The following is a 17,359-nucleotide window of genomic DNA, read 5'->3' on the forward strand; positions in this document are numbered from 1 at the left end:
GGACTAAGTTGTTTAAACACTGAACAGTAAATCTAACGCAAAGATTAAACCTAAAATAAAATATTGGGTTCCGAAAGCATTGGCAGCATACAATTCCTGTACCTAAACCTAAATCAGAAAAAAAATGGACATTTTTACTTTTTCAGAATTTTGAATTTATGGGACTTTTCAGCTGTGCACATTTAGTTAACATAGGTAACAAAAAATGTTCATCTAAAGGCAAAACTTTAGTAGGGAAGAGTTTACAACATATTTAATTTTCAGGTGTCCCGTTGCAGAGATCCCCTCTCGGTAACCATTGAAAGTGAAAAATAATCTGAAAAGTTGTTTTGTCACTGGAACAGGAACTGAGAAATGAGCACACTTTGTAGTGACAACTGTCATAGGGCCTGAGTTGACTGCTTTGAGTTGTGTGCATGCTTGAGACCATTCAAAGTTTATTAACAGGTACAAATTATTTGCAAAATAAACGTTTCTGATCCCCCCTTTGTTTTTCATACTTACATCAAGTTGTTGGTATGATGTGTTAGACATCTGTGTAATGTTTTTACTTTATTTTACCGGTAATTTCATGTCTTTTGTTTATTGTAGGAAGTGTGTGAGCACCTGTCCATCTGGCTTTATGGCAGATGTGGCTGGCAGAAGGTGCAGACGGTGCCATAGAGGGTGTGAATCATGTTTTGGACGAGGTCAGAACCAGTGCAGTTCCTGTAAGAGAGGCTTCTACCTTCAGCCTGAAAGCAGTTCCTGTACAACCACATGTGCAGCAGGAGCATACTCCGATGAAAGTAAATATGTTCAGCTTTGGTTCTTAACCTTGCTCTTCTGGTTTGTGCCATGATTCCACTGCTATTTCTTTTTATGGGATGCAGTGTTTGTCTTTCACTATCACATGATGATACTAACTTCACCAGTACCCTGCTATTTGACTCTCACATGGCATTCACAACATAGAAAAGTGATTTTAATGTTGTGGGCAGTTCATAGTTAAATTTGTTGTGTGCATTTGTAGTGTTATTCACTATAAAAACTCTTTACATGGCACTGGTGCTTCTTTACTTGGATTCACTTGAATTAGGCATGTAACCCAAGCCATGGGATTGCCTTGGATCTGGGTGTTCACTTTATCTAGACTAAGCAACTATATTGTTTGTCAACACGCTTCACTTATTGTTCAGATAACTTTATACTAAGTAACATCAACTCCATTTAAATTGATAAGCCAGGGCAAATTGGTTGATAAGCATAGTGCAGTAACCCACGGCATCCAAATGGCTTAGAGCCAAAGATTCTAATTATTTGATATAAGGAGCTAGGCTACGTCTAAAACAAATTTATAGAGAATAGAAATATTACTAGGGAAGATAAAACATCAATTTCCATTTAGGACACAAAGTAACAGGAAAGCCCCCAGGCAAAAGAAAGTTTTTAATGCAGTTGGGGGCAGCACTTGACTTCTTCTCCCAGTGAAGTTTTTTTGGGGCATTTTATCTGCTACCTCATGGTAGGTGGACAGTGAAAATTCAGGAAGGAGTCTGAGGCAGATGTCTGGGTGTATAAAACACAATCTACTGCTATACACATTGGAAATATGGGTATTAAAGTGTACTGCAGCACCTTTATTTGTAATTGTGGAATGTGGTGAGATTTGGAATAGAATGTACAATGTACGAGGGGGTGCTGGGAAGTTCCTGGCTTTGCCCAGAAAGAAGAGAGCCAGAGTTATTAAATGACACATTTATTCAACATATTCCCCCCTGAGAGTGATGCACTTACTACAGCATAGTTGCAACTTTTCTAGACAGTTCAAATAGAAGTCCTTTGGTTGGGCCGCAAACCAGCTATTAGCAGCATCTTTGACATCAGAAATGTCCTCAAAACGTTGCCCCTTCAGGTGTTTCCTTAAATTCGGGAAAAGATAATAGTCTGAAGGGGCCAGGTCAGGTGAGTATGGGGGATAGTGGACCAATTGGAAACCCAGGGTGTTCAATTTGGCAGCCACAATGTTGGACGTGTGCGCAGGTGCATTGTCCTGCAAAAAAAGGATCTCTTTGGTCAACTTTCCACAGCGTTTCGTCTTAATTGCCTCCTTCAGCCGGTCCAGGTGGTTAGCATAATACTGTCCAGTGATACTAGAGCCCTGAGGTAGGTAGTCCACCAACAGAATACCGTCTTTGTCCCAGAAAACTGACGCCATGACTTTTTTGGCCGATTTCTGGCTTCTTTGGCCACGGGACCCGCTGTGGCGCCATTCCTCCACATAGATGTGGAGCCAGGTTTCATCCTCAGTCACTAACCTAGCCAAAAAGTCCTGTGCCGCTTCAAAATGGGCCAAAACGGCTTTGGATGTTTCAACTCGTTCCTTCTTCTGATCACTGTTCAAACATTTTGGCACCCACTTCGCTGAAAGCTTGCGCATGTCTAGGATAGGGGTGATAACAAACCCAACACGCTCCCGTGAGATGTCATGTATCTGGGCTATCTTTTTTGCGGATATTCGCCGGTCCTCAATAATCAGCTCATGGACAGCATCGCAGGTTGCCGGGTCAGTATGAGGTTGGGAGGCGCCCACTGCGGGGCTGTTCTTCAATGGTAAAATGCCCAGTCTTGAAACGAGATATCTAGGTTTTCACAGTGCTGTAGGAAGGACACTTCTCCCCCAGTGTTTGTGACATCTCAGTGTGAATGTCCTTTGCTGACTTTCCCTGGAGAAACAAAAACTTCATGACTGCCCGTAACTCCAACAATGTGAAACTTGCTTGTGCCTCTGCCATCACAGCTTCTCACTAAAAGAAAAAAACTTTTTAAGAATCAAAAAGATCAGATATTTGCACAGTTACATACTAAGATGTTAGGTTGTCATATGTGCCCCCACACTCATTTTTCTATTTCATCTGGAAGGGGGAAAAGCCAGGAACTTCTCAGCACCCCCTTGTAGACTGATGATAATGATATACGATTGACTGTAATGATGATGAGTTTACTTTGTTTTATATTCATTAAGGTCTCCGAAGATGCCTCAAATGTCACCAGAACTGCAAGAAATGTCTTGGTTATCCTGATAAGTGTGTTGTATGTAGAGAAGGTTTCAGGTAATCACATATTTTTTACCATTGTATTATAACCTTTGGGTGCAACACGCATGCATGCAAGGCTCCTTGCAGTACTACAATATTGTGCTGATGCATATACTGCATAATTGTGCACAGTGGGGTGCAGTAAAATAATCTCCACTTTTCTCTCACTCATGCTCGTCTATTAAAAAGTTGAATGGCACTGTGCATGCAAGGAAATGTAGTTGTAGTTGAAAAAAAAAGGATTTGTGCATCTGAATCTACAGTAGGTATACATAAACAAAAGTTTTAGGTGGAGCATGCACACAAGTAATCAGTAGACAGAACTACATATTTAGGTTTAGTTCTACATTAAAGGAAACATGTCATGGGAAACATGGAGCCATTGGTTGCCTATCCTGCTGTCTTGTTTTAGTGCTGTTAATCCTTTTACTCAGATATCCTACACATATCTTACCCCTTGTCAGGTATATGTGTAAGTATAATATACTAATATATTATACTTACACTTAATATACTAATTATAATTTTCAGGTGTAAAGCCAAAGCCTGCTGTTCTTTTGGTTTGAAGGGTTCACCAGGTTTCAAAGAGTAGAAAGAGATCAATGGTATTTCCACACAACCCCCTGTTAATGGCAGTCAGTTTTGATCTTGGTACACGTTAATTTCTAATAAGATGTTCCGGATTCCTCCCATGAAGGGCAAGGTTAGAAGTTCACATCTGTGTATGCTAATCATCTGCCAAGTAGATTTTGTCATTAATGAGGGTGATATTTAAAATTTATCAAAACATGAGCTGGAGTTATCTGACCATATTCCAAAGTTAGGTCTTCATCCAGCAGAGTCAAGAATGTCAGCAGTCTGATATTTGTCTCTTTCTAATTACCACACTTAAGCCTAGTGAGTTTATCCAAAGCTACACACAGATCCATTTATGCTTGAAATGAACTTCTGGCTATTATCAGGGACAGTAGGAACAAATCAGCACTGTACCAGTGCTGTTTTAAAGAGAGGAGATAGGGAGTACAAGCGGGAAATGTCCCTATTACCTAACCCTCTATTGGAAACGGTAATTATTAGCAATCGGTCATTCTGTGATCCGACAGGATGGATTACTGAGCAACTATGAAAGACAGTTGAATCAACTCTTAATGTGAGAAGACTGAATATTTGTTAAATGGGCAATGAAGAATCTAGCATTTGTATGTAGCTTACATTTTGTTTAAAACTGGTTCTTTGTGGCCATCCATAGATGGAATGTGGTTAACTGACAAAACTGCCTTGGTAAATGGAGAAATTGAATATATTTTCCCAAACCCAGATACAATGAGCGTATAGGGATAGTAATTTGGAGTAGAACTTTTTAGTGCCATTAACCAGTGTACCAGTTAGTGGGTAGTAGCAGTACCAATATTAGTATAAATTGATAAAGCACCTTCTCCTGTGCCCATGATGCTACTATTCTGCCAATTTTAAAATTTGTGACCAGACAGGGTTTTATTGCAGAAGGGACAGATGATGTCCTTTCTGCAGTCAGCATTCTTACTGGTCTGCCTGATTGCTTAGTTAGCGATGATTGCCAGGATACCCGGCTTCCCCTGTAGTTGCTGGCACTGAATGAACTCCTGCGCACCTGTGCAGAGGTTACATCTTCCCAGCCCACCAAATCAAGCTGGCTAAAGATCTGAAGAAGGAAGATGGTAACCCCCTATGAAGAAATGGATACAGGTGAGTATCGCCGGATTTACAAGTTTTAGCATGTTAATGTAATTTCTTTCTTTGTTTCTTAAAAAGTCTGAACCTTTTATGAAAATACCTGGTAGTTCTCAGGTAACTACTGTTCCAGGTGACAACTGAGCCTTTGTTGATGCACAGACTTGAGTCTGCAGGAGATCAGCAGCACTGCAATGCAACAAAAAGGTTAAAGCATACTTTTTGGTAATTGGACACCAAACAACAAATTATTAAGCACGATTTTGAATCTGCTTTTAATTCTCCATATAGTTCCACAGTAAAATGAAATACGTAAAGAAATTTAAAGTAGGTATCTGAGTGTGTACAAAGCTTTTCACTTGACAGGCAGAAGGCCATTGCCATTACTGTGACAGGCAGCAGGTACATCATGTCACATCTTTGCTTCCTTTACTAGTCACCATCACTAAGTGGCCCTAAACCATTGGTTCTCTTGCTAAATCTAATTTTATGCCGAATTTGACACATTTTTCCCACATTTGATAACTTATGATTGCAGTCTCTTAATTTTCTGTGACAGAATGGACTATGTAAAGCATGTTTATTATAAAAAAAATGCAAATTGCATTCATACAAGTGTGTTACATGGATGCACAATGCATACATTTGCATGGTAAAGCGCTGGCATTACTGTAACTCCTATCACAACTCAACTCCTGTCCTGTGCAACATTCATGGCTTCTCTGTGTTGCAGAGCATTGACCAGTGCATTTGGTGAGTTCATGAATGGGTTGCCCCAATGCAGCGGTCAAAGTGGGAGCAAGCCATTAGACCCTTGGGTTCTAACGTTCACTAAAATACTGCTACTTCATTATTAGGTTTATATATAGCACATATTACACAGAGCTTTACACAGAGTTCATAGTCATGAGAACAAAACTAAACCCATTGGATACTCACCTGTGCACGTTTTCTTGCGACGGCTGCAATCTAATTCCTTCTTTCCTGCACTTGGACAGTCCAGGAGGATGTAACTCCCATGTGGGTGTGAAGGAACGCATGCAAACCTGGCACCCGCATTTATGTGTTGGGTATCCTGGTATGTGCAACAAGTAATAATGCTTTTTGCAGAAACAACATAGCCTTTCCCTTTCTGCAATAAATCCCAGCCTGATGGCAATTTTTTAATATAGAACTTTGGTTCCCTTTAACTGTCTTTCAAAGGCACTAAAGATAACTTTTGAGGGGAAGCAAATTAATCTACTCTAATGTTTATGAGAGCAAACAGAAGTGTTTGGAGGAAATATATGCAAATATGAGGAGCGCTTACAAACTTCATGCATTTAGTGTCCTGGCCAGAATTTGAATTTGGAAGGTAGGAGTGCTGACCACAGAGCCACCGTGCTGCCTGTTATATTACGTAACTGGCTGTTATGGGCAACACCATTTTTTTTCTGCAGTTTTCCAAAAGCCACCCACTTGTAATCAGACCCTGTGCATTTACAGTGAAAACAATTGTCACGCAAGGTAATAGTACTGCAAAAGATGTAAAGTGCACCTACACAATCAGTAACTTAAAGTAACAAATGTAAAGCTTTGATTTGATATTATATTGTTATACCTGCAGTGGTAGTATAAGAAGGCAATGGTTGCTCATCTCGTGTGGGATGTAAATGAGCAGCTTTTTAAAATCGATGTAACTAGGCAACCAGCAATGTCTGTCAATAATATTAATAAAAACTTGGCAAATGTTTTCTAAACTGTTTAAAGCTTGTGCCACCTCCACAGTCCATACAAGTTGTCAGATTAAAAATACAAGGAAATAGACAATTTATCTGCTATGTGGTAGTTTTATAGTTTTAGCATGCTGGGTCGTCTTATGCCACCACAGCTTGCAGCTGTATCACTTATTTTGGATAAATGAAGAACAGGCGAGTGCAGGGTACAGAAAATAAATGACAAAGATGGGAAGTCCATTTCTTCAATTGCTTACATGTAGTGTTTTTTCCTAAGTTTGTTTTCATATATTTTTATTTGCTTGAAATTTGGGTTAGTCCAGGAAAAGTAAATCCCCACCTTCCTTTATCCCTGCACACTATAATCCATTTATATTTGGGGAGTATGTAATTGCAGTCTGCTGGCTCAGCTCCTTTACCCCTCACCTTCTGCAAGAGAATTGAGGGGGAAGTGAATAAAGCAGCTTTTCTCTCAGGCTTCAGGAACCCCTACTTTAAAACATATATACCTACAGTGAGGGAAAGAAGTATTTAATCCCCTGCCGATTTTGTACGTTTGCCCTCTGACAAAGAAATGAACAGCCTATAACTGTAATGGTAGGTTTATTGTAGCTGTGTGAGACAGATTAACAACAAAAGAACCCTTAAAAACCCAGTGCTCAAAAGTCAGAGCTTGATGTGCATTTTAATGTGTGTGAGTGTTTCATCCCCTATCAACCAGCAAGATTTCAGGCTCCCTCTTCTCTTGTCTTGTCTTCCCTGTATGCAGGTAACAAGCTGAGATTAGGAGCACCCTCTGTAAGGGAGTGCTCCTAATCCAAGCTTGTTACAGTACCTGTACAAAAGACGCTTGTTCACAGAAGCAATCAATCAGACTCCAAACTAGCCACCATGGCCAAGACAAAAGATCTGTCCAAGAATGTCAGGAACAAGATAGTGGACCTACACTGTAACAAGCTTGGATTAGGAGCACTCCCTTACAGAGGATGCTCCTAATCTCAGCTCGTTACCTACATACAGTGTCTGTTATCTGTAGCTGCGGGTAGAAAAATTCACCTTTTGGGGGAGCTTAAATCCAGAAGTGGGACTCCTTGCAGAACCCCAATTGAGAAACCTTGCTATAGAGCAGTGTTTCTCAACCTTTTTAACATGGTGGAACCCTTTGAAATACACTAACTTTCAGGTCTTCAGGGAACCCCTGCTATAATTACTGCATCATCTGACCACAGTAGCATTGGTGGTCAGTATAGGAATGCCACTTAAATTACTGGGAATGCTCAATACAGATAGCCGAAAAGATCATTGACCGTCACTTAAACTGACCTGGGAAGCTCAGATTGCTCATTGCTCAAGGAACCTCTAGTAACTTCTGGAGGAACCACAGAACCTTGGTTAAAAAATACTGCCATGGTTTCACGTAGAAAAATTCGCTATAGGGCTTATATTGAAACTTTTTTTTTTAAATTCCCAACGATGTAGTATTTTTCTTCTAACATTCATATAAATTAAATGACTTTAAAGTTGTAAAAATGTTCTGTCAATTGACCAAAATCAGAAGTTCATCTACATAATGCTATTGTTATTCAAAAACCATTTCCAAAGGACAAGATTACATTGGGAAAATATTTCAATTAGATGTCAATCTGATATATCTGTGTATTTACAAGTCTCTTTTGTAGCCTTTCAGGTTCCGTCTGTGTACCAGAGTGCGAGCCAGGGACTTTTTACAACATGGCTTTCATGAAATGTGACAAGTGTCACTCAACCTGCCAGTCTTGTGTGGGTATGTTGTATTTATCATTGTTACCACCAATCTCAAATTTCCAGGCATAGTCCTTGGGTTTTTTAAATGATTTTTATATTAACTTTCTTTTCTGAGCCTCACAGATCAAATCATTTCAGAAATATAGAAAGAGACTCTTGATATAGCCACTGCTAGTTATCTCCCCAGTGGGAGTGGAAAGGCAGATCCATGGGGCAAACATGCAACTCTTTCACTAATATAATTGCCCCATTTGGTAGGGATTAATAGATAAATCTAAATGCCCTTTATAAAAATTCTGCGACAGATCAGACCTGTAACTTTCTGAACCGGAGAGCCTTGCTACAGTTATATGGTCTTAACTTTAGGATGGAGAGACCAAGCCAGAGAACGTTTGTCTTTGGACTTCACCTGAAGATGGGACTAGGTAACACTTTTGGAGATGGTAGAAAACCTCCTGACCTCACGATCCCATTATTGCCCTGATATACAATGTTTGGTCCAATTTTTTGTTCCTGGAGCTGCAGAAATTGAGCCCTTAGACCCTCTTCCAGATATGTTCATTACTGAAAAATCAACCAGTTTATGAATCCAATAGTATTTGGATTCATAGTGATGTGTATGGCACTGAGCTGTCTCTATAGTGAACTTGGCAGGTTTGTTGTTGACGTAAATAAATATTTTGGCGTTGTGTTGTTTTCCCAGCATAGTCATTCTGTTTCTTACACTGCCGGCAGAAGAACCACTCTGCCCTGTGGCTTCGGCACACACAGGCAGATTAGAAAGTTTCTGGGTGGCCGGTGTCCCGTGATGTTATTTCATGTTAGAAAAGCACAGAGGTGTTTTCTAGATTTTACTACATTACAGCTGGATGAATGTGTAAATGCAGGGCTTTAGCTGATTTATATTAGAACCACAGGCTCATTTTCAAACAAGAGGATCCTTGATGCCCTGCACATATGCTTCATTGCTTTGGCAGTGCTTTGACATCACATGAGTGGGGACATTTTTGAAGCATTAAGTGACTGAGGTGTCCTAAATACATCTTTGGAGAAATGTGCGCCCTTTATTTAAATGTGTGGTTATCCCCTCCTCTCATCTGGATTATAAATTTATATTACTGTGTGATTTGTCATTGGTAGCAAACAACTTTCCCTAATGAAACCTTGTTAGAACTGCAAATTAACCCCATTGCAATCCCAGTAAAAACAAGAGAGGCAACTGCAGGACTGCCTGGTGTCCTGGCACCCCCAAAGCCGTATTGAAATTCTGCTGAGCAGATGGACCTGATATTGCAACCTTGATGGGGAAGCAAAGTTTCAGGTATTATCTTAGAACCAAAAAAGGATTTGATTAAAGGAATGTACTCTCCTAATATGCTGTGCATATGAAGTTGTACACCTTTTTGAAATATAGGCTTTTTTACAAAAACCGAATGCAACAAACCCATATGTTGCCAACCTGTTGTAGTTTTGATTGCCAGATCCCAAGACTGCTTTCTTAGTGGTGTATCCCATCTGGTATTTTTAGGATCTGCAAAGGACCAGTGTACACAATGCTCCAAGGACCACCATCTTCATGAATGGCGCTGTGTTCCAATGTGCAGCCTGGGATTTTATTCAGAAGATGTTCCTGGGCTGCCTCACAAAGTTTGCCGCAGGTAAGCTACTCATAAATTAAGATTTCTTGGAGGCCTACTTTTGTATAAGGTTATCAGAACCAAAGAATAGTATGTGTAGTGCTTATCTGAAATCCGCATTTACAGATGTGAAGAAAACTGTCTGATGTGTGAAGCCACAGGCAAGAATTGCATCCGATGCAAGGAGGGCTACAGTCTGCTTAGTGGATCGTGTGTTACAAATCACACATGCAACAATGGTGAGCATTTGGAATAGTGCCAACAATAATGTTAATTCGTGATCTTAAGCACTTCAAGATTTTAAATAGGACTTTTAAGGCTACAAATGTGCTGAAAGTTATTGTTTTTTAATAAAAATGTTTTGCCTAAAAAGTCACATTTATTCTATCACTTCTATTATTCTTTTGGAGTCAATAGTGATCTGCCAAGCAAAACTTTTCACAAAGATGTACATTTTTACATGCATAAGGGTAGTAACAAAGCATTGTAACAGCAGTCCTCCAAAAGAAATTATAAAAACCTAGCAGAATCTCCAATGAAGAAAGGAAGGATACGTCTTTTCAATAGAAATAAAACATCATTGCTACTGGAAAGCATGAACAAGTGTTTGCTATGAAATATATCAATTATAGGGTAAAAAATCTTCGTCACTTCCTGACTTCAATATCCATATAATTCAAAAACCGTATTTGTTTCTAACCCCTTTGGAGTTTTGTTAGGCCAACCTTGCAGTGTGCCGTCCCCTTCTTTTGCATTCCCTATACTATAAATAAAAAAACCCTGGCTAGTATTAGGGTTTCCCTTGTATTGACTACAACAGGTATGTAGAAAGGTAACAAATTGTTCAGTATCTCTCCAGGGTCAGAAAACTTATAACAGTCACATGATTATTCTAAAAGTACCTGCAGTATATGCAGTATAAAAGAATTGGCTACATATTGAGGGACAGCAAGGCAAAAATCCAGGTGCATTGTCTTCTGCATTTTTTTCCACAGATTCTTATATCACTGCGCCTTTAGTAAAGTAAGGATCAATGGGAAGAACTGCATCACACAGTGTAGTACCAGCTAGATGGTACATTTGGAAGGTATCCTTTACTAAGAAATAAGGAGGTTGGCGCTGGCTTTCTCCGCCCTGCTGCTTTCCAAATTATTGCCCAAGTAAAAGTAAGCAGCTTTAGTACTTGTTTAGGTGTCTTGGGGTGTAGTGAAGCCAGCTTGAAGTAAAGATAGAACTGTTTGCCTCTACAGTCTCTAGTCTTTCATTTATATACCTTTTGCAGTATGGATTTTTTTTACCACTGGATGCTCTAGATCAACAGATTGCTTGAAAAATAATTTTTCTTTTTTCTATTTCGATCAGCGGACGAGATGTTCTGCGAGATGGTGAAGTCAAGTAAGCTGTGTGAGCGGAAGCTGTTCATTCAGTTTTGTTGCCGGACGTGTATGCTAGCAGGCTGACTGTGTTTTAGGAAGTGTTGCCACGTTCCTAAAATGAAGTTACTGGAGCCGGTGGAGTCTAGATTGCCCACTTCTGGCTATGGTGCTATCTTGATGGCATTGATCCATTTAATGCCAAAACTGACAGGCAGTGGATGGATTTCAAGGATTTCTGCGTGACATAACCTGTACTGCATTTCTAAACATGCTACACAAAAGATGTTCATGGAGCTGGATCAGACTTCAGGCTGCAGCCTGTATTTTATTTAATATGTGTAAAAAGCAAGAGCTTTTGTTTTTATTTTTCCACATTGTATGTATTCCAATCACCCCATCCTTTATTATATACTGTGTGTCAATGGATACTGTGGTGAGCAAACATAAAAGGGCTCATAATGTGAACTTGGGTTGGTAATGTTGGGTCCGCTGCTGTGTATACTAAGAAAAAAAACAGGATTGCTTCCAGAGGGTTTGGAGATACTCCAGGAATCTGTGTCTTTTATAAAAGATGGTATAGAAAAGGTCTCAAATCTAAATGTAAGCTATTGCTGGAAGGTATATGCGTGGCACGGTCTACTAGATGTCAATAACGCAGGCTGAATTGTAATGAGCATGGGCAGACAAGGAATAACACAAGTCACTACGCTGCCATGATCCATTTGTTCCCCTTTCACAAATTAATCTAAAGCTATTTTGTACGCTTTCACATTGCAGGGATGTTATTTTAAGTATACATTTTCTACAGTACACATTTTGTAATTATTTAATACAGCTCGGTAGATTAACACTATTGTATAATTTATAGGATATTCATTAAAAAGTTATTAAGTCACTTCTGGTTGAAATCAGTACTCAGCTTGTAGATCTGAGGGTATATGTAATTTGGTTATCACGAAATTGCATCAAATGTGTGGAGTTCAACCTAAATAGATTTCAAAGTTACTGGAAGAGTTCTTTTTCTGAAAGATGTTTTCAACACTAGGTTATCAATTGTGAAGTGGAACCTTGGTGGTCGGTGAACCATTATGGTCTAGTTGGAGAAATATTATTAGCAGTGTTAATGAGGAATAAAGTAAGTACAGGCTTTGTAAAGATTCCATCTGATAACCCAGGGAATTTCTCTTTGAGGCAAAAATAACTAGAATCCCATACACTCTGTTGCCTCCTACAGCCTGCCACCTGAAACAAGGTACTCACATATGTATGTAAGAGTTATACATATAGCCAAGTGCTGTAACTTTAAAAATCTGATGGTTTTGTCAAATGTGTTTACTGTTGGTAAGTAAACATATTAACTCTTTGCAGTGTATTGCAAATATTTAATAAAGGCAAATTTAGCACACTGTCAGAATACTTTTAAATTACGAAGTACAGATCTCATGACCCAACTGGTTTCTCAGTAATAGTAAAAACTGCTTAAAATAACGTGCTTATACAAACTGTGCTTTTCTAGAATAGGAATGTGGCTGAATACCAGAAATACAAGCAGATATGGAGTCCAGATTTCCAGATTACTCCAAGCAGATATGAAGTCTAGATTTCCAGATTACTCCAAGCAGATATGGAGTCCAGATTTCCAGATTACTCCAAGCAGATATGAAGTCTAGATTTCCAGATCACTCCAAGCAGATATGGAGTCCAGATTTCCAGATTACTCCAAGCAGATATGAAGTCTAGATTTCCAGATTACTCCAAGCAGATATGGAGTCCAGATTTCAAGATTACTTCAATCAGATATGGAGTCCAAATTTCTCACTGGTAACTTTAACATAAATGTCATAATGTTACCAGTGTAAGATTTGAGGCTCATCAAGAAAGGTTTAGGTCCTGGTTGGTTCATGTGGCTTTTTGTGCAGGTCACAAGTCACACCTTGACATATAAACCTGAATATGCACAATTTTTTTAGATGCTCCACATGGTTCAAATATTTTAAGACTTGCTTTATATACCTTGAGGTGTGTTGGCAAGGGGCACTGGAATGTCATGTACTGTATTTGCTTTATCACAATGCATAAGTATTAAACCAACTTTGCATACTCGGAGGTGGCAGTTTGACTTACAGCTCTTAGCTCATGAAATTTCCAGGAATAAATTGGGTTTGTGTGACATCTGCACCCTATGTGCACAGACTAGTCATTAGAGAGATTGATGACATAGATACATTTTCAGCTAAACACCTGTCTATGGCAGAATTTCCCCACTCTGCCATTCTGCCCTTTTTTCTGTGAACCCAAACTGTTTTCATGCCACCCCGTAGCTGCAGGCTGGGCCCACAGGATCCAAAACTAACCATTGCTCCCACATCATTACATTAGCATTGTTTGGTCTTGCAAGGATAGCTATCCCAACCAGAGGAAAAGGAAAAATTGCTGGTGGTGTCATTAAACAGATTTTGGAGGTAGGGAGGCCAGTGGTGGTAGGTAAAGGAGCTGCACTTCATGGCTTTTTTTTCAATGTATTTAAGTTCCCTATAATCACCTAAAAGTCCAACTCAGGTAACTCATTACTGGAGAATCTGTTTAATTGTCATGACATGCTTAAATATCAGAGATCGACTATTGTTTTAGCATAGATTTGTACTTGGGATCCTTTTGATCAATAGGATTATTTTAAAGGTTTTTTTTTTGCATATGTGAATGGATGAAAGTATTTCCCATGGATCTCCACAATGAAAAGATTTATTCCGTATGTATTATAGAGTCTATCAACACTTTTTAAAGGTCTCGCCCTTCTTTTTCATTTGTATATGTACTATAAGCTATGGGGCTAGTAATGTGGTTTCTCATGTGCACAGTTGGCATTTTTAGAAGGGGATAAGCAGTGGCACCTATAATTTTTTTTATTTTTGGCAGGTCTACTTTAAGGTAATCTTGAAGACCTGACCTGGGTATTGTCCAGTCACCCCTGATAAGAAATTGAAATCAAATCCCTGGTTACTATACAACACAACACACACATTTTCTTTTCTTGTAAACTGAATCCATATTCCCCCAGAATAGGAAAAATGTTTTTTTCACAAGTATGAATGTCATAGAACAAATCCAGGATTTCAGCACATTTTATTTAGCAGGGAAATAAGTAATGAACACATCAAAGTTTTTCTCAGTTAATGTATTTCTAACTTGGCTATTGAAATTTACACAAGATTTCTGTAACAACCAAGTATTCAAGTAATCCACACATACAAAATCAAAACAAAGTTGTGTTATGAAGTAGAATAGTACATGGAATAAGTATTGAACACGCTTACTGAAATGTATTTAATACTTGGTAGAAAAATCTTTGTTGGGAAAAACAGCTTCAAGACTACTCCTGTATAAAGAGACTAGTTGCATGCATTGCTCAGGTGTAATTTTGGCCCATTTTGCCACACAGTCATTTTCTTTCCAAAGATTTTCTATTGGATTCAAACGGGTGATTGACTGGGCCATTCTGGCAACTTTCTGAGAGTTTCCTTGGCTGTGTGTTTGGGATCATTGTCAGCAGATTCTTATCAAGAATGTTACAGTACATTTTTCCTTTCATCCTTCCTTCAATTATATGAAGTCTGCCAGTATCATATGCTGAAAATCAGCCCCACACCATGATGTCCCTACCTCCAAACTTCACTGTTGGTATGTTTTTTTTGTTTGTTTTTTTTGATGTGCAGTGCCATTTTTCCTTCAAACATGCTGTGTGCAATGGCCTCCAAAGAGTTAAATTTTGATCTCATCTGACCAGACTAAATTCTCCAAGTATTTCACTGGTTTGTCAAAATGTTGTGCCCAGTGAGCGTGCATAGAGGCCATGTTACCTATTGTTTTCTTGGAACAACGGTACCTGCTAATACTTTATTTCAAGTCTTTCCGAAGCTCTCCTAGAGTGATCCTTGGCTCTTAGACAATGCGTTTGAATAATCGTTTGACTCCTGTCAGGAATCTTGGGAGGAGCACTTGGTCGTGGCCATCAATTAGGAATAAACCAGTTAAATACTGACAGATTTCAGCAGGTTTCTTGGCTTTTCATGCTTTGTGTACCTCCTTTTCTTCATGTGTTCAATACTTATTACCTGTGCCAATCCACTTTATTACACAAACTTTATTTATGGATATATTTTTCATTTCTTTGTATGTGTGGATTACTTGGGTTCTTACCAACATCTGGTGTAATTTTCACATCAATAGCCCCATTAGTAATATATTTACTGAGGAAAACATTGCTGTGTTCAATACTTATTTTCCCTGGTGTATGCTGGAAGCATTTATTTACTAATCTGCCATGAGAGGTTCTATTCACCATCAATATTTTGGCGTAGGACCATTTGTAAAGAAAAAACCTGGCACATCAATGTCAGATCTGTACGTAAACTTTTTGATGCCCAATTAAGAATTGGAGTATGTACCCAGCATAGAGGTCTGTTAGTTTCTGTAGGTGGTTTAGAAATCCTCAGCACTGTTTTTACATACTGTCTTAAATTATATGATTATTGCGTGTATTTTCTCATAAATGTTTTTTTTTTTTTTTTTGTATAAGAAATATTTACTGTTGTGTTTCTACTTGTCTGTCATGCCCGCAATTATTTAGTATGCAGAAATCATTTTGTAGATATTTTTGTGTTGCATGTTATATAAAAAAATATATATTTTAGTAGAATTTTGCAGATAAAAATTTATTTAGAAGTGGCTAAGGCAAGAGAGCCTACACTATGCTTGCATCCAATCTGCAGCTCACCCTCGATAACGCACAATAACCAGCTCATAATAATGTCTGCATTTTGTGAGTTGATTTGGTGCTCATGTATGGCTACTTTTTGTCTGAGAGACATACATCACAGGTACCTCAGCAATGTCACTAGGTCTAGTGATCCTAGGTCCAATGTTGGGGCCTACAAATGCTGATTTCATTACATGCTGGTAGTAGATTTACTTATCCATGACCCTGTATGGCAATTTTCCATCATTCTCAAACAATATTAATGGATAAACTTTGAACATCTGCCATTCTGGGCTACAGGAATGAAAAGGGATGTCTATCCATTTACCTCAGCATGTAGTGCCTGGGGTTGGATCCAAAGATGTTTTAACATGACTAATAAAATTCTACTTATCTGAAATGGCTCTGGTTTATTACTTTATAGACTGTTATTAAAAAAGTGTCTGTGTCTAATATTAAAAAATATGAAATGTGCATATCCAGTTGAATTTATAATATGCTTCCCCCAAACCCATTCTGCATTTCCTTTATTCATCATTGCTTGATCCAGGGGGGATATCCCCAAGGAAGCCTGTGGGCTATGCACATGCATGTTCTGCACACATCATCCATCATCCATCATCATACATTGAGTAAAAACTCAGCAGCTTTATGGGCTTTATTGTTGAATCTGGAACAGACGAGTATAATACTGCAAAGGGGTTTTGCAACAGTCTGAACCTGTGAACATTTTACTTTAAATGTAAGTCCACCAAATCTTATTTCAAGTGTGTTAGTATGAATGGGGCTTTAAAGATGAACTCCAGGAACATTTAAAGACCCAAATAAACTGCTTGTATTTAGGAAAATAAATGTAATGATTTAATAATGAACACACAGATGGTATTTGAATTTGATTTTGTATCCGCCTCATGTACTACATCAGAGCTCAGGTTGGGGGGGAGTAAACACATCAGTGCTCATATTTTGGAGGGGAAGAGCAGAAGTGGGGTTCATTAATGTGCTGTTACCCTTACTTCGTTGTCATTGGCTAGGGGAAAGGACAGGACCAGGGTATGTTTTTGTAGAGGGAACAATGTGGGCTATTGTCCAAGGGGACCCAGAAGCTTCTACCCTGCCTCAACATCCACCACAAATGAATCACTGCAGCATTACAGCAACACTTCTGCCCTGCCATTGATGGCTTCAACTCCAGAAAAGAGTAGCAGAAGCAGACTCTGTCCACCTTTCCTGCTCTGCTGGAGGACAGAGGGTTGTATAGGAAGGACTGTTGCTGGGTATGTGTGTTCAATGCAGGACGGACTGCGTGTAATTTCTTGCAAAA

The 17,359-nt window shown here is 38.9% G+C and overlaps 1 protein-coding gene across 1 annotated transcript in view; it reads left to right on the forward strand.

Moving 5' to 3' along the window:
* Window positions 1–16,435, forward strand: part of PCSK6 (proprotein convertase subtilisin/kexin type 6) — a gene marked incomplete in the record, with an annotated part of 114,398 nt that extends 97,963 nt beyond the window's left edge. The window contains 6 exon segments of the mRNA XM_072402647.1: window positions 592–788; window positions 3,005–3,092; window positions 8,182–8,285; window positions 9,795–9,924; window positions 10,030–10,142; window positions 11,266–16,435. Of these exon segments, the coding sequence (XP_072258748.1) occupies window positions 592–788; window positions 3,005–3,092; window positions 8,182–8,285; window positions 9,795–9,924; window positions 10,030–10,142; window positions 11,266–11,363 (730 nt within the window).
* Between the last annotated feature and the right edge of the window lie 924 nt (window positions 16,436–17,359).

The sequence above is a fragment of the Pyxicephalus adspersus genome, chromosome 2 (genome assembly GCF_032062135.1).
Source record: "Pyxicephalus adspersus chromosome 2, UCB_Pads_2.0, whole genome shotgun sequence".
Classification (NCBI taxonomy): domain Eukaryota; kingdom Metazoa; phylum Chordata; class Amphibia; order Anura; family Pyxicephalidae; genus Pyxicephalus; species Pyxicephalus adspersus.